The 19,825-nt window shown below is 34.4% G+C and overlaps 2 protein-coding genes across 9 annotated transcripts; both read right to left on the bottom strand.

Annotated features, from left to right (window-relative positions):
• Positions 1 to 3,166: 3,166 nt before the first annotated feature.
• Positions 3,167 to 9,874, bottom strand: LOC107769765 (uncharacterized). 8 transcript variants are annotated; one of them, XM_075232533.1, is made up of 12 exons: positions 9,719 to 9,870; positions 9,532 to 9,601; positions 9,391 to 9,438; positions 9,073 to 9,140; positions 8,303 to 8,399; positions 8,097 to 8,225; positions 7,743 to 7,851; positions 7,499 to 7,643; positions 7,040 to 7,082; positions 5,585 to 5,758; positions 4,018 to 4,132; positions 3,167 to 3,854 (listed from the first exon to the last, which is right to left on the bottom strand). In XM_075232533.1, exons 1-11 carry the CDS (start codon positions 9,805 to 9,807, stop codon positions 4,031 to 4,033), a joined length of 1,074 nt encoding a protein of 357 aa, XP_075088634.1. In that variant the 5' UTR covers positions 9,808 to 9,870; the 3' UTR covers positions 3,167 to 3,854; positions 4,018 to 4,030. The 8 variants fall into 8 exon arrangements, with proteins under 8 accessions (XP_075088634.1, XP_075088635.1, XP_016444500.1 ...); XM_075232534.1 differs by having other exon boundaries at positions 9,391 to 9,435; XM_016589014.2 differs by having other exon boundaries at positions 3,167 to 3,884; positions 9,532 to 9,874.
• A 2,361-nt stretch (positions 9,875 to 12,235) lies between these two features.
• LOC107769767 (putative ubiquitin-conjugating enzyme E2 16) lies at positions 12,236 to 16,560 on the bottom strand. Its single transcript, XM_075232528.1, has 6 exons — positions 16,402 to 16,560; positions 16,172 to 16,275; positions 15,936 to 16,038; positions 15,147 to 15,210; positions 12,805 to 12,893; positions 12,236 to 12,689 (listed from the first exon to the last, which is right to left on the bottom strand). The coding sequence occupies exons 1-6, from the start codon at positions 16,429 to 16,431 to the stop codon at positions 12,594 to 12,596; spliced, it is 486 nt and encodes a 161-aa protein (XP_075088629.1). The 5' UTR covers positions 16,432 to 16,560; the 3' UTR covers positions 12,236 to 12,593.
• Between the last annotated feature and the right edge of the window lie 3,265 nt (positions 16,561 to 19,825).

The raw sequence follows: 19,825 nt of genomic DNA, 5'->3' as shown, positions 1-19,825 counted from the left end.
TAAAAAGAAACCAATATTATTACTAAGAAAGTTTATTACATAATTTAACTTTATAAAACATGAATTAGTTACTACTAAATTCATCTTATAGCTAATAGGATTTTTTATAATATATAACTGATTATGTCACTAAGTAGGATTAGCAATGAATTTTATTATTTAACTACATAATTTATCTATCGCTAATTTTTCTTTTCTTTGTAGATAACTTGTCTTAGAATACATGGTACCTAGACGACTACTTTGATACGAAATTAATGTAAAAGAACGAGATACATAATAACATCAAACTTTCAAGATTATCTTGGTTCTTGTCATGCTTAGATAGGCTATCCGTTACTTTTTTCGACTAAGTAGGCTCAATATTTATCATATTCAAGAGCTTATATTTTTAAAAATCTTATTTTGAGGGGCATATGTTTTTTTTTATAATTTTGTACGCATCAATAAAAGGTACACGCATCACGCGTATCCTGGCACGAAGCCTCTTAGCAAAATGTCATTCGCCTTTTTTACCCTTTAAAAATAGATGTTATATTGATTATAATTATAATTTAATTATTCTACTAATATTTAATACTTTAAAATCAACTAAATGTTGGTCAGAAACTCCTAAATTTTAGGAATTTAAAACCAAATAAAAATTTACTTATAAATCCTTACCTTAAATAAATTGTGTAAAGTAATTATAATTTTTTCTTATGATTATTAGACAAAATGTATATAAACGTGTTAGAAATCTATTAATAAAATTTTAGATCTAATTTAAGTCTTCAAAAATTAAAGATTATTAATAATATGTAAACCAAACTTACAACATATTAGGTCGAGTATGAAAATATATATAAATAAGTTTAATATGATATGCTTACGTTTTAAAAATAATAGTAGTATTTTAATTTAAAGTAATAAGTACTTTAATGTACTTTGAGTTAATTATTATTTGACTAAGTTGAATACATATTGAAAATTTATACACATATTAAATTACAAATCCAATTACAATACTCGAAAAGTAAAACATAGATAAGATAAATTTATATATTGAAATTAATGAAAATAAATTAGAAACATTTAGTCATAAGTAATTTAAGGTAGTAGTTAAAACAGAAAAAATAAAACATAGACATCTTTTTTTTTTGGTCAAAAAAACACAGACATTGAAATGTATAAATTGATATTCCTTATTGAAATAGCTATACAAAATCAATATCTTTTGTTAAAATAAATTTACACATTTATTTTAATTCAAAAAAAATATTTATATAAATTTTTAAAAAATTTATACTCATTTAGATAGGTTACACGCGCAACGCGCGTACCATAAGACTAGTATTTAAAATACGCAATTTATATAATGTATGATTTAAAATATGTGTCTACTCTTTAAACTTACTATTATAAGGCTTAGTTCTATCATTTAGTGTTTTTAATTCATACTTTATTAGTATACTCATTCTTATTTTACATTCTATCATATATATATAATAATCTATATAGGCTCGCGCATAACTTAAGTAGATATTATATACGAAAAAAAAAAAGAACAAAAACTTTATATTATTCAAAGTAACATACTAACAGAGTATAGAACTTTCATAATGATCAATATAATTAATTGAAATATTAAATTTTTCTTCTATTTTTTCATGTTATATTTTCATTGTTATGTTACTTCAAAAAGTTCTATATTATTGGAGGCCTATTTAACCTAATAACGTGTAAAAAAGTTATGCGCTACTAATAATTAGTAAATGAAATTATAGTAATTTATTAAAATATAGTAGTAGTAAGTTCAAAAGATTAACATATGTAAGCGACAGGGTGCAAATCATCAGAATACATTCATTATACAGCGACCAGCCGACCACGGATCTCGTCTGGAGGTTTTGGGATCCGTGAATGGAAATATCTTTGTTTTTTCATTATTTTAATAAGAATTAGAACTTTATGAATTTAATGAGTAAATTATAATATTAATTGTCTGAGAAAAGTGGCAATTGAAGAGTTTACAGTAGCAAACATACTTAATTCCTTTATTATTTCAAAACCTTGACAAGAAAGGAGAACAAATGAATATCTGCTCAAGAGATGAAGTTTATATTGTACTTTTTAAGAGAGCAAAAAAAGTGAATATTATAAAGGCAACAATAATAGCTTGTATTTTAAAGCATTTGCCGTCTTATTCCTTAAAGAAAGCTTAATAACAAAGTTCTCAGTAGTAAGTCAGTCTTCCTTATTTTTAATTGTAGAAGAGAGTATTTTTAATAGAGACGAAAATGTTTGACTTTGGAATAGAGAACCCCAAGGATTCGCTACGAGAAGTATTAAGAATAAATAATATGTTTCGAAATTAATTTTCCAAAAGAAAGAATTTTAATAAAAAGGAAATGTTTGACTCTTCGAATAAACAAATCCTAAGAGAAGTATTAGAGGATATGTTTTCTGAATTGATTTTGCTAGAGACGACTTGGAAAAGATTTTAAAATCATTTTCCTTACTTGCATAAAGTCAGAGATCAAAATTGAAAGGTTGATTAGAAGAAAGGTTGATCATTCACTAGTTTTAATCAGATTTAGAATTTTGACTCAATTTTATAATTATATTCCTTACAAGTATACATGTTCATAACTACTGAATCATTAGATGTTTTAAATCCATAAAGAAATACCAATTCAAAAAGGTTTAATTGAAAAAAACTAATTTTGCAAATCTTTTTTTTTTTGTCGTTTGGTTTGATGTTTAGCTAACTTATATTAGGAGAAGAACTTGGAGATAACGGAATGCGGGTGATGTTTTAGTAATAATTTGAAGATTAAAACTAGACATTCTATATCCTAACTGAAACAAATAACTTAAAGCAACAACTAAGATCATGTCATAACAAACTAACTTGCCTCCATTAATGACACAAGTAGATTATGTAATAAAGAAAAGTGAGGGACTGAAAAGTTATTCGAAGATCTTTTTATAATTTCACAAGATTTTTTTTATTGAGCATATTTCACTGGATAAAAAAGAAAAAAGAAAATTGAAATTTAACTCAAGCAATTTAATATAATATGGTCAAACAAATTATATTACACAGTATGATTTATATTCTCCGGTGTGCTATACTAGTTTAAAAGGAAAAAAAAAAATCATCGCGTAAATACAAACACAAGTTGTTCAAACACGAGTGAAATGATTATTCACTACTAACTCAATAACCAAAAGGGCATCTAACAAAGACAACATAAAAATACTACTTAAGCTATTACCAAGAAACCTATGGCAAAACTTAGTTTGCACCTAATACACGTGATTTATTACAAAAACCAAAAACTAATCGAAAATGTTATCAGACACCAGTTTGCAGCTCCAAGTACAGTAAAAAGGGCAGCCCAGTGCACAAGGCATTCCTCATTCATTTAGGGTTCTGGGAAGAGCCACACTCTAAGGGGTGTAATGTAGACAACCTACTCTAATGTAAGCATTAGTGGTTGTTTCCACGGCTTGAACTCGTGACCTATAGGTCACACAGAGACAACTTTATTGTTGCTCCAAGGCTCCCTTTCGCCGCTCCAAGTACAATGGAGTAACAATAAAAAGAAAATGATTATTGACTAAAACTACAGACTGCTTAACAAACAATTTGCAACTAACAAATCATGTTGCTCTCTACCAAATTTGCTGTCCTTGTCCTCCAACAAAGCTTCTAACTCCATGGTATCCACATTGGTATAAAATAATAACCTTTCCCTCTAACAAGAATTCAGTCAAACAGTCATGGATAGATAGTGTGCTGCACTCTCTTTGCCTTAGTTCACACTCTCGTATCATACGAACGGGGAAGATATCACAATACTCCTTTCCTAATCAAAGCAGTTGGAGAAGATATCAAACTGGTCAACATCATAGCAACCATAACATTAGTTGTTACTTAAATTACAATGAAAGCAACAGAGTAATCTTTCTGTTTTCTTAATTTTGGGAGAAGGGTGAGGTAGTGGTTGGGAGAAGGTAAGAGACACTCACCGGATAAGTTAGTCTACTCATCCTCTGATTCTAGTTGCCCTCCAAATTTCCTCAATGCAAGAGAATATATTGCTTTTCGTTTCACCGATTTTCCACTTGCTACCAACTTGACGGCCTGTGATCAAATGATATCTTATAGGTCGTGAAGTTCAAGCTTCAAATCATACATAGACAAGTGTTGCAATGAAAAAAACAAACTGTTTGTAGTGAATGTCAATTTGCTGCTAAATATTGAGTTCCGGTATCATTGTCAAGTATATATTTATATCATTCAGCTATATCCACTTAATGATATTTAGTTTTCCCCCTTTCTGCTAAAGGGAAGAGCCCCGCAAAACGGCAATATAAAATAATTTTGCACTATCATGCTTGACTGAGCAGCAGATCCACTGATTTCGACTATAGATTTATGTCATCCGCAAATTGAGAGAAAACGGAACATAATTAGGATGGTCCGTGATCATGAAGCAAACAATTACAAGTAAGCATGAGGTTGGAGTTTGAGAGACAGATTTGCCATATCTGTAACAGCATTACCGTTTACAGATAAACTTGAAAGATGTTTTAGTTTAATCAAGTAAACTATGAAAATGAGTCAAAAATAGGATTGCAACAAATTGATGTGACACGGCTTCTGAATCCTTAAGCAAGTGAATTTGCAGAAATGGTTCTTTCATGGACTTAACCACCAAATTTTGATGGTAAAATGTAACTAAAATGAACACTAAAAGAATGGATGGTAGGTGGAGAATTACTTATTGAACAAGACCGTAGGTTGCTTAAATTTCGTTATAGTATAAAAAATAGAAACAGGGGAAAGCAGAATAAAAATCATACTTGGAAAACAAAAAATAAGTCTACCAATAATAGGTGACCCACGAGAATTCCATTAACATCTCCAGAAAAGTTATTTCCATGCTGAAAACATCTTTTCAGTAATATCCAAGGCGACTCCTCAATAGATTTTAACTCAATGCAAAATCATAGGGTACTGAAATTTCAATTAGAGTAAAAAAAAAAAAAATTGAAATAAGGCAAGGTAGAAAGAAAAGCCATGCTTACAGAACAAAAAAAGTCTGCCAAATATCTCCAGAAAAATTATTTCTCAAGTGTTACTAAAGTAAACACACGAGAATTCCATTAACATCTCCAGAAAAGTTATTTCTATGCTGAAAATGTCTTTTCAGTAATATCCGAGGTGCCTACTCGATAGATTCTATCTCATTATACCTAATACAAAGTAATGAGTAGTCCTCAAGTATAGGTCTTCTGTTCTCAGATATACCATAAAAGATTGGAACTTAGATCTACTATAATACTTCACAACCTAGAAGAAGAGAGCCAGCAAAAACATGGCAAACCTTTAGCAGAAATAAGATTGGCCAGATAAATTTAAGAAAGTTGATCAAAATTATTATGTTATTAACTCCTTAATTCTCACTGAACAACTAATATTAAACCATGTAAACACATCAGGAACAGAGTAAGATCTGAACAAATAAAATCTTTACCCATCAAAAAACAAAAAAGAAGAAATTAAATCTGCATTTTGGAAAAAGATTACTACCATTGAAAGAGAATGTCCCTCCGAAATCAGCTCTCTCAACTCATTCTCCAGCTGTGATTCTGATGGACTCTCATCAATACTGATTGATTTGCCTTCAATCAAGAAAGTAATTTCACCCTTCAGTTGACGTGCCGAGAATGCCTCTTTGGCTTCGCCAATGGTGCCGCGCCAAAACTAATAAATATAAAAAATGAGACAAAAGAATTAAAGAGTAACTTTTTGAACTTGCGCAATAGATGCTCATAATGGATCACCATAATAACTGTGATTAAGAAGAGGGCAATTGGCAGGGAAAAAAGACTATGAAGAAAGCTTATTGAATAAAGAAGCTTTAATTTTTGAGGTTCCACCTGAATAATTAGAAGGATTTGTTTTATCAATATGTCTGGAGACATGCACATTCACCAGATGGGGTTAGCACAAACATCGTACACTTACGAAAACATCAGAGCTTAAATGACCGGTACCCATAAAAGGTAAGTTAAGAAGGAATTCCTCAATGTTTGTAAACACAGCACTGTTTTCAAAAATAATTGTCCTTTTGCAATTAGTCACTTCTTGTCAATTGAGAAGCTCAAAAAGATTTACAAAAATAACTAACTAGGTCGCATCGTCTGAAAGAAAGGATTCAGGCTTGAGGAGATGCTTTGCTGATCTGAACATCAGAGCCAATACAGTACGATACGATACATTATGAAACGATACGTAACAACCATCCAAACAAGCTGTAATGTATATTCTTTACAATGCATCTTCGCCTGCCCTCCTGCTAATCCGTTTCCTTCATTCTTTTGTTTTTGTCGAAGAGAGAAGAAAAGTCATTTTTCTCTTAGCTTAGTTTTTTCACGTTGTCCCCATATACTGGCTAATCTCCACTGGTGGAGACTTAATCATGTCTACTGTCAGTGTCGTAAGATGTCAGGTGTACTCGATTCAGAAAGTCTCAAATACTTATTTGGAAAAAAAATACTTATTATTGTTTCACCGCATTTTCTCGATGCCTAAATTGACTGCTAGACTGGTTCAGTGAGACCACCAATTTTTTATGTCTATAATGAGATTAGTCTCTCCTCGAGGAGAGTAGGCCACCCTCCTTTAAAATTCTGTTTCCAGTGTAGCTAGCTACTTTAATTATAATTCAAATCAATCTTATTAATTATACAAACCAGTGCTGATATACAACAAGAGAGTACACCAAAAACAAGAAAGCCTAACTAGTTGTATGAACTATTTTATAGACTCGAAACATACAAACACAGAAAGGAAAAACCAGTCCGGTCTTCCTCCAGAAGTAACAAAAATTAACTACTACCCCTCTTCGAAATATCCTTAAGCTCACTTACCCCTCTTCCAGTTTAGACAGTTACTTAAGCACTAGCTTTTAAATCCAACAAGCATGATAATGAAAAAATGAAAACTTTCAGCAGATAGTAACTTTAATTCATATACAATTACCTCCTCATGTACTTTGGTCATCTCCCGAGCCATGACACACTCCCTACATGGAAGCATAAAATGTAAAATAGTAGCATGTAAAAGTAAAAAAAACTGTAAAATTGGAACTTCAAATTCTCCTTCCCTCATTCTCTTTTTATCTTTTTGTAAGAAGGGGGAAAGGGAGAGCTGGATGGGGAATGTTTACACCTCGTTCCCACCCCCTGCTGAGGTTCCTCCATCAACTTAAGGTAACAAGTTTTAGCAAAGAAAATATTACGACTAGAATAAATTTCTGAAATAGCAAAGAGGAACGATAAGATTGCAACCCCTGATTCCCATGCCATGCAGCTAACCAGGATATGATGAGGATATTAAGATGTGAGCGTCAGTTCCTATTTGCTAGAAAGATTGTCAGGAACACCCTTGGATTCGCGCATATGATAGTTGATTATGAAACCATGAACCATAGATATTTACCTACTCTCACCAAATATAGCAGCAGCCTCTTCAAGAAATTGAGAAAGCCTGTGAGGTGGAATGAAGAAAATTTGTGTGGCTGATTCATTTGCTGAAAGTATCAGCCTCTCTTTCCTCGAAGAATTATGCTTTGGAAGAAAACCAACTGCATAATGAGAAAATATGTGAATCAGTTTTACCAGTATTTCACTAAATATTCTTGAAATTTCTAGTAACTAAGACACACAATGTATCAGAGGATTACCAAATGTGAACTCATTAGTAGGTAAGCCAGAGGCCGAAAGAGCAGTTACCACAGCAGAAGGCCCAGGAATGGGAACAACAAGTACATTTTTATCCACGCACAGCTTAGCCTGCATTTAAAAAATATATCATGTGCATATCTATCAAATAGACAAGATGTGGAACATGAAGCCTGAAAACCTCATTACTGCTCTTTCCTCAAATATATAGAGAATGTTCAAGACAAACTTCCAATGGTGCACAAACAACTACTATATTTCCCCTAAGAAATAACCAATAGAAATGGATGTTCAATACAATCTGAAGAAAGGAACGAAAAATCCACAAGATTACTGACAAGGATATACTTGCTCACCAGTTCCATTCCAGGGTCACTGATGCCTGGTGTGCCAGCGTCACTGATCAGGGCGACAATTTCACCATCTTGTAGTTTCCTCAGCACCATTTGTGCTCTTTGAGATTCATTGAACTTGTGATAACTAAGCTGAAACCTAAAGCTTATTGTTCGAGACAAACGAACATTCTAATTGAAGCACCATGCATAACCCAAAAGTGACTTACAAGAGGAGTTTTAATGTTGTAATAGTGTAGCAATTTTCCGGAATGCCTTGTATCTTCAGAAAGAATCACATTTGCTGATTTCAAGACTCGCAAAGCCCTGAAAGCATCAGGGTTCACCGACAAGGCAGAGAATGTAGAAAAAAGAAACAATCTTGACATCAGTGTTCAAGATTAGAGCTTCAAAACACCAACAACTAATCCATTCTTAAGCAGAAGCATTATCAATATATATCAAATTGTTCAACTATAATATTCATGATAAAAAAGAGCAGCCCGGTGCACTAAGCTCCCGCTATGTGCGGGGTCCGGTAAAGGGTCATACCACAAGGGTCTATTGAACGTAGCCTTACTCTGCATTTCTGCAAGAGGCTGTTTTCACGGCTCGAACTCGTGAGCCCATGACTTCCTGGTCACGTGGCAGCAACTTTACCCATTACGCCAAGGCTAGCCTTCATAATATCCATGATACTTGTATGTAAAACATAAAGAGAACCTTTAATGTTAGAAAACTCATATTAGAATGAAACTAGTCCAATTGAACAACACCTAAGGATTCATATAGCGGACCTCGACTAGCTTGGGATTGAGACATAATAGTAGTTGATGTATAACATCCGTGAAACTTTACAGGTGGAATGCTATTCATCTGCTTTGTAATGTTTGGTTTAAACTTAGTGTGTGTGTGTGTGTTTACTCAGCTGTAATGCATAGTACACGTCAAAGGCCAATACAAAAAAGGAGTAAGTAAAGTATGCAAGTGATTTTATTACCTGAGAGTAATATCTTCAAGATTGCCAATTGGGGTTCCAACTAGATATAAACCTGGTTTCAAAGGGCCCTAAAAACAAAAAGGAAATGTAATTAATTCACACTGGCACCACCCTGAAAGCTTTAGAAAAAATAAAGATTCTTTTTTTATGAAGTAAAGGGCAGCTCGGTGCACTAAGCTCCCTCTATGCCCGGAGTCCGAGAAAGGGCAGGACCACAAGAGTAACCCGTGACCTCCTTGTCCTATGGCAGCAACTTTACCGCTATGCGCGGGATCCGGGGAAGGGCCGGACTAAAAGGTGTATTGTATGCCGTCTTACCTTGCATTTATGCAAGAGGCTGTTTTCACTGCTAGTAACCGTGACCTGCTGGTCAAGTGGCAACAGTTATGCCAAAAGTTATGCCAAGGCTCCCCTTCTCTTTTTTTATGAAATAAAGAAGACAAAAGTTAGCAAATTTACTTGCTTAGAATTCGATAGGTGATGCTGCAGTTCATCAGTGGCAGTGGCATCAGCAGTGGAGCTTTCTGCACTGTTAGTAGAGTAATATGAAGGGGTGAGAGTTGTGGGGACACTGGATATGGTGGTACAAAGAAGTGAAGGTGGGAAATGGGGTCGCAAAAATTGAGTGAATAAGGGAAGAGGACACCTCCTAAACTGCCGGTGAACTGGGCTGAAGACGGCGGAGGAAGAGGTGGAGGAAAAAATAGACATGGGATTATAACGCCGTATCAGCATTCTTGATTCTGCTGTTCAACAATTCAGAGCCCTTTTGCAGCGCAATCCTCAAATTACTGAGTTGAAAATTTCAGGGGTTTCTATTATTAGAATATTAAAGCTCCCTTTGCCATAAGTTTTGCTAAAATAAATTTGAAATTTATTTTCAAAATTCATGTTTGGTCATAAATTTTGTCCATATTTTGGTAAAATCTCAAACCCCAAATCTTAAAATTAGGGGTAGGCATCGATCGGTTCGGTTCGATTATGAATCTTATTAGTTCTGTCTATCGGTTATCGGTTTACAAATATCATAACTCGATAACCAAACCGATAAGATATTGGTTATCGGTTATCGGTTACTCGGTTATCAATCATTATCGGTTCGGTTATCGGTTTATCCGATAAGATAAAACAATTAAAACAGTTTCGCAATGTAAAAAACTGTTTCGCAATGTATAAAACAGTTTCGGTAAAATCAGTATTCTTAAGATCTTCTTTGTTCAAACGACTAGCAGTAACTCTTTGTACATGGATATCTACATTTTTACTCTAGTACAGAATTATGTATATAGATTAAAAAGTTTATTAGTTATGAAATACAAATTTTATAACAACTGACACAAGATAACTTTGTAACAACTCAACAATTAAAGCACACGACAAATCTCACTTTAGCTTTCAAACAAACTAAGAAAAATCCAGAGCCAGAATGCTTTCAAACAAACTAAGAAAAAAATGAAGATGAAGCAACTAAAAACTTACACGAAGAATCAAGATGAAGCTGAAGAATGCGGCTGAAGAGTGAAGTGAAGATACGACTGAAGAATCTGATGGATCTGAGAAATGAAGTGAAGATGCGACTGAAGAGTGAAAGAAAGAAGCTGAGAAATGCGACTGACGCCTGCCTGAGTCTTGACGGGCTGACTAGTGAGGGCGTGAGGCGGAGAAACTAAGAAAGAATAGGGAAATCAAAGAGTGAACTATGAATTATGAAACCTAGTATGTATATACTTAGGGGTAAACTAGTAAATTAGTTAATTCTTATTGGGTTATCGGTTTTACCCAATTACAGAATTGTCAAACAGAGCCCGAATCGATAACCCAATATAAAAAAAAAAAATTAACCCATTAACGAACCGTTAACCCAATAATCCAATATCGATAACCCAATAAATAATTAACGGTTCGAGTTATCGATTTTACCCGATATATGCCCACCCCTACCCAAAATCACCTCAATTGCTAATTTTGGGTCAAAATCCCAAAACTTGGGAATTATATACATATTTTTCCAAAATAAAGTTGGAAAATATGTTTTGAAAATGTATGTCCAAATATATTTTCATCTTCAAACCAAACTTCACTCAAATCAAATTTTTCAAAACAAATTTGGAATCTATGATCAAACACTAGCTAAGAACCTGACTGCAATTCGAATAAAGTGTTTTCAAGGCTTTTAGTGAATTGTGCTGCTTATTTGCCTTCAATTTTTGGAAAAATTATCAGTTTTTACTAAGAGCCCGTTTGGACATAAGAATTTTTTCATCTTTTTTCGAAATCACTGTTTGATCATAAAATTTTTAAATTTTACTTGAAGATGAAATTTGAAAATTTGAAAATTCCAAAAAGCTGTTTTATAAAATTTCACTCATATCACTCACAAAATTTCAAAAACAACCCAAAATTATATACTCTATAATTTTCAAATACCATTTTCACTTGAAAATTTTTTTACCCCTTTTTTTGGAATTTACCATTCTTATGTCCAAACGCCCACTAAGTATCTAACTCTAGATTAAGAATTTGGTTCATAATTTAATAATATGTCTATTTTTACTCATCTGTTCAATGAAATGTGAAAAAAAAAACGAATTGTTCTCGTGAATTTATAACTATTTATGTGAAGAATTGGCATAATCTAAACTAAACTATTAGTAAAAACAGAAATATACGTTCCACCAATTTGGAACATGAACTCTCAAATGCGCCTTTAATTATGAAGTTAAGTTTAAACAAAATTGGTTTTTATAGTTGGATCTTTTTCTTTTTCGGGGAGCGGGGAGAACGGATCCTAGGACCAGGTAATGGTCCTTCGTGGTCATTTACAATGTTAAAATTAATAAAGTATCTTTTTCAGATATCTTACGTATAAAAGTAAATTTTTCATATATAAAAAAAATAAGATCATAAAATTAAAAACAAGTTTGTGAAGATTATTAAGACGACATATATATCACAAAATTCATAGTTTTTAATCTAAGTGATCTCTTGTGTTTAGGATTTGGTAAGATATTATTCTTATATTGAACATAAAGAGTTTCAAGTTTGAAGTTTTAAGCTTTTGATTCAACACCAAAAGATGATGAATTTTGGCTGCAGAGAATCAAGTACAGGAAAGTCATATTACAATTTACACTTACAGTAAAACTCTTAACCCCAACTAATAACCAAGCAAAACAAATTGGATTACATGGTACATCTCATAAGATGGATGAAAGGGTCAGCAGTTTAAGGCCACACCCATTATAACATAAAACACAATATTCCAACCTATGTTTCTGTCTCACATTTAACCAGAAGCACCAATACTGCTATACAAGTTGAGGCTGCGTAATAGCAGCTTTCAAATATTGCTCAGCCCAATCAATGTAAGCTGGCGAATTCAGAATGTCAGTTTTTTTTTTCTTCTAGTACTTGTTTTTATAAAACCAATTTCTCTTGCTTTCTGGAAAAGAAGAGAAGAACTTTTCAGTTGGCACGAGAGTTGGAGTTGCTTGTGTTGCAGTCGTATGCAGCTTGTGTAACTACACCTTATCGTCGTGGAACCACCATCTCGTCTCCTTGGGAGACCTGCCATTTTTGCAGTTCTTCACGTAGCGATCATTGTCTGCAGGACGTTGCTGTTCAAACAGGCAAGTGTGAATTTGAGGCCTCAATCTCAAAAGGTTAAAAGTTCAAGAACAAATAAAGAGATGACAAATGTAAAATTCAAATGAAGTTTAAATGCTAACAGACCTTCTCAGTTGAGCTAGACAACATTGACAGAATGCTGATGCAGATGGAACTAACAGTCATGGCGGGGGACCATGAATCATACAAAATGTCTGCAACCAAAGTAATATGTCAGCATATAATACATAAGACTGTTAGTTGGAGAAGGAGGTGGCTATGGTACAAAATTATGCCATTCTCCTGCTAAATAGGATTGACTGATCTATAGTCAATTCACCTGGATTGATCAACTTTTGGTTGGTAGCAAATATAACCCAATGTTCCTTCTAGAGATAAAATGTGTACATTTAGGAACTAGATGACAACTGCTACTAACTACCATAAACTTTTTGCAACTTTATTTTATAGATACATTTTTTGAATTTTGAGGCAGTAGGTTGACCAAACAAAATTGGAGAGCTAGTAATTTTCATCTTGTGCAAGGGGATACCACAATATTCTTGGCCAATATGTTGATGAAATTTCACCCATGCTTCTCTAGTTCATATATTTTCAAATGTGTTAATGTGCTTTAGATCATCTCTTTTTTCCATTTTTCTTTCTCACTTAGCAAATAGGAGGAAAAGCTAACCGACAAGAAGATCAAAACAGCTGTTCAGGAGAGTAAATTTGTGTGTCTAAGAAGTCTCAGGTTAAACTTGTGAGCTTGGTTTCAAAACCAAAGGGCTAAACCCTCCGGAGGAGCCAATATATACGATGATGACTAAAGTCTACGCCTCACCAACATATACAACAAGACTTGACAAATTCAGTATCTCAAACATGTCATAGAACAAAGGGCAGCCCGCTGCACTAAGCTCCCGCTATGCGTGGGGTTGGGGGAAGGGCCGGACCTTACGCAGCCTTACCCTGCATTTCTGCAAGAGTTCTGCAAGAGGTTGTTTCCACTGCTCGAACCCGTGGAATGATAGAAAAATGATACAAATTCTCATTCAGGTGCTACATTCCCTAGTCTTTGCAAAATCAATACTCTGCAGCACCCGACATCTCTTCCAAACGGAGCATAATACAGAGGTGACTGGCTCTGCCTAAATAACATAGCAGTATCAGAATAAGAGTAAACCAGCTTACTAGTGGCCCTTAACTAGACTACTTCTAGCCCCTAATAAATCACCACACACACACACACACACACACACACACACACTCCAAAGTAAAGATACCAAGTGGACAAAAGGAAGAAAAATATTAACAATGAGAAGAGAACAAATAGTTTGTCTCGGCAGGGCCCAATCAAATGATGGATGCACAAGCACACAATACAACAGTTTCTAACCTTAAGCTAAATGATGCCAATAGGTACAAGGATGATATAGACATGGAACAGGGAATACAAGCACCCCATCAGCTCCCAAGCATGCTAAAACAGGAGGGTGATTGGTACAACTTATGAACCCTAGGATTACCTTTTTAACCTTGTAAAGAAAATTTTACCTAAAAATGATCTTGGTATGTAGTTTAAGAGGATTTTTCCATGGAAAAGAATATAACAGGAAAACAAGAAAAAAGAGAAGATCAGTTCTAGAATAATGTGTAGAGTTGGAACTATAATATAATATGTAATATGGAATAATGGACAGAACTCACTAGCCCACTATGCTAAGATGCAGTAGTAGTTTAGGCCTATTTCCTTTAATTTCAAAATTACTAAGTTCAGATTAAGAAGGTAAATATAAAACTACCAGGCAAGTTGTTCCAAGCACCATTTTTGTATGAATCAACGACATCTTCAGTACTCCGACAATGTTCTAAGAGATTAATTAGAAGTGGCTGCTAAATAAGATATAATCATGGTGCAGAGCACTAAAGCAATCAAGTGGTATTATCTGAATTCATTTGTTTGCTTTCACAAGCAGATTTGACCAAGAGATTCACTTTTAAGCTTCAAAGTGCCCAATAGATGTTGAACAATAATGGACCCCTTTGGTGTTCATTTAAATGATTTCAACACACATACAAACGAAAGAATGAACAAGAAGTCCAAGGAGCTAAATAAAAACTGCCACTATATCTAGTCTTGATTTCTCTTGGGTACCAACATTCCACAAGAGAAAAGAGAACCATAATACAAGGATGCAACAACAAGACAGTTGGCACAATCACAATCCAATAACCGTACACGGTACAAATTCATGATACCATAGGAAAATGGGCCATGCTGACAAAATAGGGGAAAATGATCTCTATCATCTCATGCTGTGCAACTATAGGCTATATGTTGTTTTCTCCCTACATGTAGTCCTCAATTTCAAGTGCTGCATTGATTACTTTGCAATTTTGTATATAGGAAGCCAATCAAGACCAAATGAGCAAACAAATACTTTGCGTAGGATGGGAAAACAAACCTAAACAGATATGCCCATTGCTATAAATATGAGGATGTAATGGTGCTGGAGAGATAAAAACGACCTGCCAAGTAGAAAATAAAATGCTACAGTAAAAATTAAATATACTATAGAAAGAGGAAACTAATAGGAGTATCAAATAAGCAACAGAATGCCTTGCATTTCGAGACATATGATGTTAGATATTAGATCCAAGTTGAAGTATTTAAAGCAGTTAAACCCAAGCTGATGGAATAAGAAAGTTAACACATGTATAATATAATGTACTTCCATTAGTTAATAGTAAATTAATTGAGAAAATTCAGAAGGGCTTACTTTATAAATACATGTACACATCACCATAAGGAAATCCTAGGCATTTCTTACTAGTATTTTTTTGTTAACAAGGGAACTTGCAGCCGCTATCCTTCGGGTACTCACAAGGTAAAGCCCGCTCCTGTGTAATAGCCCGCAAACCACACATGAGGGTAAACCGCGCTAGGCAAACCCAGTGCGACGGGCTGACCGAGGAGATATGGAAGGGGGTTTAGAACCCTAGACCTCCCATTTGGGAAATCCCCTGCTCAACCAACTCGGCTACCCCGAAGGGTTAACATTTCTTACTAGTACTAACTGATCATTGCCTACTGCTTCAGTCTTCACTTAAACCAATATTTATTAGTCCTTAAGGAATTCACAATTTCTTCTCTTACTGACCATGTTAATCCATAAACTGATATAAAACAGAGCAAGAGAAAGTTTTATTCAAAACAAAAATTAAACAAAATATAAAAAAGGAGAGAAACTCACTTGTGGGGCTTCCATAGGGTAATGCTCAGGAAAATCAACCTGAAGCTGATACATCTCATTTGCATACAAAGTCCCTGCTGCCCCGTTGACTTCAATTATCCATCTACCACTCAAACACAAAACATAAATTGAAAACGACTCACGGAAAAAAACGATCTTTTTCTAATTCCACCTTTAATACACTGAAACTAAATAAACTTATATAAGGAAAAAGAAAAAGATAAATAGCTCTTTACCTTTGAAGATTATCAGTAACTTTGTGTTTAAATCCAGCAGGAGGATTAACTTGCCATTCTACAAGCTCTTTCTGCAACCGATTGCAAGCGATCTTGCTCAAAGCCTACTACATTCCAACTCAATCAACAACCCCATTTGCCAAAAAATTCAAAAAAAAAAAAAACTAAATTTTGTTCATATAAGGCCACAAAAATTCAACAATATTTTACATATAGACACAAAAACAAACCTTGCGAGAAGAAGCAGAAGGGTTAGTCATGGCTTTGACGAAGTGTGGTGGTTGAGTTCTCACAGGAAGAGAAAAAGATAGTGCGACAAAAACAACTGTCTGCGTAGAGTGGACGTCGGTGTTTACCTTTATTAATTTATTGGGGGTCTAAAATGTAACATGATGAGAAATTTACGGGCTGTTTTATAATTTGATAAGGGAATTGGATAATGTTGTAAATTCATAAAGAAGTAGATTTTGTTCAGAAACTGATCAATTGGGACAGCGGTTTTTTGTGATGAGATGGATGATCACGTGCAGTTTCAAAGTGCAGGTAGACACGTGGCGAATGTTCTCGGCAGTTCACGTGACATAAAGTATACGTCGGATTTTGACAAAACTTTATTCATTCATTGGAGGATTAAAGGTTTTTATCGCATCAGATTCGGTTTAGATTTGAAGTTTTTGTTTGATTCCAGATATTTCACATTTATCTTTTATTTTAGTTTTGGTTAAAATATCAAACTTTACTTAACCAAGTATAATATTTACATCTCACTAGCTCGTGTGGACTCTAGAACTAGATCCTATACATTATCTCTACTAAAAAAAACCGATCAAGGATCAAATATCCAAAAATCCGATCAAAACAAAAACATATGATCTGCTAATAGTACCTAGCTTCTAATTTCAGAACTTTGACTTAACTAGCTAGGATAACTACTTAGCCTTTCTAATTCCTTTTTCTATTTAGCTTTTGTCTGCCCTCGAATGTGCAGATCCGGTAGAATCTCGTTAATTGTCTTATTGTATGTTGTCTTTTTCCCCTGAAATCTTCTATTATTTCTCTCAGCCCATACAGGATATACCACTGTTGCAAATAAGAATACTAATATCTCTCCCTTGACTCTGTTTGCAGCTCTTTTTGTTATCTAATCGATCTCCTCGTCCCGGCTTCCTATCTGGTGTTTTTATACCCGTCCATTGCAGCAATTTAGCCCATAGGATTCTGGAGTACTCCCATTCAAACAACAAATGCTCTTTTGTTTCCTCAATGTTCTTTTGACATAGTACACATTCTTTTGACATTGAAATCCCCCATTTCTGTAGTCTCTCTATTGTGGCTAACCTTCTGTGTAATGCTAACCAAAGAATGAAATGTTGCTTAGGCAGTGCTTTAGATGCTATAGTTAGTCTTTTCCAGGGACACTTCTGATATTGAGGTTTTGATGCAATGTATAACTTCTTGATGCTGAATTTTTCCTTCTTGAAGTAGCTATTCAAATCATCAGTGGGACTGTTTTGACTGAACCAATCCCTAGTATCAAATATCTTCCTTATAAGCCAACAGGCTTACTTTGGAGCACTCATGTTCTCAGCACTTTTGTTCTTTACATAGAAGCTATGAATCTATTGAATCCATAAAGTATCCTTCTTTGTTATTATAGCCCATAGTAACTTGCATAATGCAGCCTTGTTCCAGCAATAGATATCTAGAATATTAAGCCCACCTGCTTACATTGGCATACATATGGTTTCCTGAGCTCAAGGCCCTCCTAGATGGTTCATTACTTCCAGTTCATAGGAAGGTTCTACATGTTGTGACTATCATCTTGATGATCTTCTTAGGTAATAGAAACACATGTGCCCAGTATGTTTGCATTTAAAAAACCACACTTTTGAGTAGCTGGAGTCTCCCACTATAAGATAGGAATTTAGATGTCCAACAATTGATTCTTGCAGTGATCTTTTCAGTTAGTGGCATCCATTGCTGAACAAAGAACTTCTTAGAGGACAGTGGTACTCTTAGGTACTTGAATGGTAGTTCTCCTAAAGTGAATTGTATTTCCTCTATTATCTGCTCTTTAAATTCTCTAGGTACCCCAACAATATACAATGCATTCTTTTCCATGTTAGGCTTGAGCCCTGAAACCTCAGAGAAGTGAGTGAATCTTTCCAGTAGCAAAGTTATTGAAATCGTGTCTGTTCTACAGCATTGGATCAAATCATCAACAAAACAAATGTGTGTTATATGATTTCTGGAACATCTTGGGTGAGAGTTAAAATCTGAATCCTAGTTCAACTTCTTTAACGACCTATTTAGATATTTCATTACTAATACAAACAAGTAAGGAAATATGGGGTCTCCTTGTCGTAACTCCTTTTTTGCTTGGAACTTATCTGTTAGTCCCTCATTCAATAAAAAGGAATAGCTGACTGTTGTCACACAATCCATTATCAACTGTACAAACCTCACGGGCATTCCAAACTCAAGCAGTATCATCCTTAAAAAAGGTCACTCTACTGATTCATAAGTTTTTCTTATATCTAATTTAATGCAACACCTTGCTGAGACCCCTTTCTGAGTGTATCCTTTGACTAACTTATGTGCAATAATAATATTGTCCAATATGTTCCTCCCTTCTATAAATGTTGATTGAGAAGGCTCCACAATAGAGTCCACTACCAACTTCAACTTGGCTGTAATGATCTTTGATATAAGCTTGTACAATGTAGTACAACATGCTATAGGTCTGAATTCCTTGACAAATCTTGGGCTTGCTACCTTTGGTACAATTTACACTTCTTAGCATTTTTCCATTGGTAAAAAACTCTTGAATGGCCTTTTTAACCTCTACTCCAATTATATTCCAGTAGGTCTTGAAAAATTCCGCTGGAAATCCATCTATTCCTGGGGCCTTATCATTTGGCAATTCTTTAAGAGCTTTATCAATTTCCTCTTCTGTTACTTGTGCATTGAGAAATTGTTGTTGCTCCTTAGTAAGACGGTGACCATCTCTAGTTATTTCAATATCAATACAAGGCAATTCATTAGCTGATGTGCCCAAGAGTGTTTGGAAGAATCCTCTAAACTCTTGTTCTATCAGAACAGGATCAGTCATTTTATCCCCTTGGTCATTGAATATGGCTGAAATTCTATTCCTCGATTGTCTGGCCTTCAAATGAGCATGAAAGAATTTGGAATTCTGATCCCTTCCTGTATCCACATTGCTCTAGATCTTTGCCTCAAAACCTATTCATTAACCCCTTCCTATTTTTCAATCTGCATTAACATCTCCTTTTCTTTAGCTATTAATTGGCTGTTGAATGGGTCTTCATCAATTTCTCCTTGAATATTCTTCAACTGTTCCCTGATCTGGCCAATCTTTTTCTCTAATGAAGTCATTTCTTTATTCATGTGCTTTGTCTTATCCTTTAACCTTTACAATTTCTTCCAAATTGAGAACATATTGTATCCCTGAATTCTTTGCTTCCATACCTCATTAACATCTTCTTCAAACTCCTTCTGATTGAGCAGCACATATATAATCTAAATGGTTGTGACAAATGATTTCTAGTTACCTCAATGTTGATAGTGATAGGAGAATGATCCGAGACTCCTGGCAATTCAAAATTTGCTTCAAGGCTACTATAGTTAGTTAGC

Source organism: Nicotiana tabacum, chromosome 16 (assembly GCF_000715075.1).
Source record: "Nicotiana tabacum cultivar K326 chromosome 16, ASM71507v2, whole genome shotgun sequence".
Lineage (NCBI taxonomy): Eukaryota > Viridiplantae > Streptophyta > Magnoliopsida > Solanales > Solanaceae > Nicotiana > Nicotiana tabacum.
This window is presented reverse-complemented; position numbering and strand designations above follow the sequence as displayed.

Bases quoted from the DNA above. Each gene is read 5' to 3' on its own strand.
- LOC107769765 (XM_016589014.2), bottom strand. From the start codon at position 9,807: ATGCTGATACGGCGTTATAATCCCATGTCTATTTTTTCCTCCACCTCT. The intron at 7,852-8,096 runs GTGAGCAAGTAT...TTTTAAATGCAG, and splicing joins GTGACCCTGGAATGGAACTG to GCTAAGCTGTGCGTGGATAA. The intron at 7,644-7,742 runs GTAATCCTCTGA...CTCATTATGCAG, and splicing joins TACTAATGAGTTCACATTTG to TTGGTTTTCTTCCAAAGCAT.
- LOC107769767 (XM_075232528.1), bottom strand. From the start codon at position 16,431: ATGACTAACCCTTCTGCTTCTTCTCGCAAG. The intron at 16,276-16,401 runs GTTTGTTTTTGT...GGAATGTAGTAG, and splicing joins CTTCTGCTTCTTCTCGCAAG to GCTTTGAGCAAGATCGCTTG. The intron at 12,690-12,804 runs GTCTGTTAGCAT...CTGTTTGAACAG, and splicing joins TGTCTAGCTCAACTGAGAAG to CAACGTCCTGCAGACAATGA.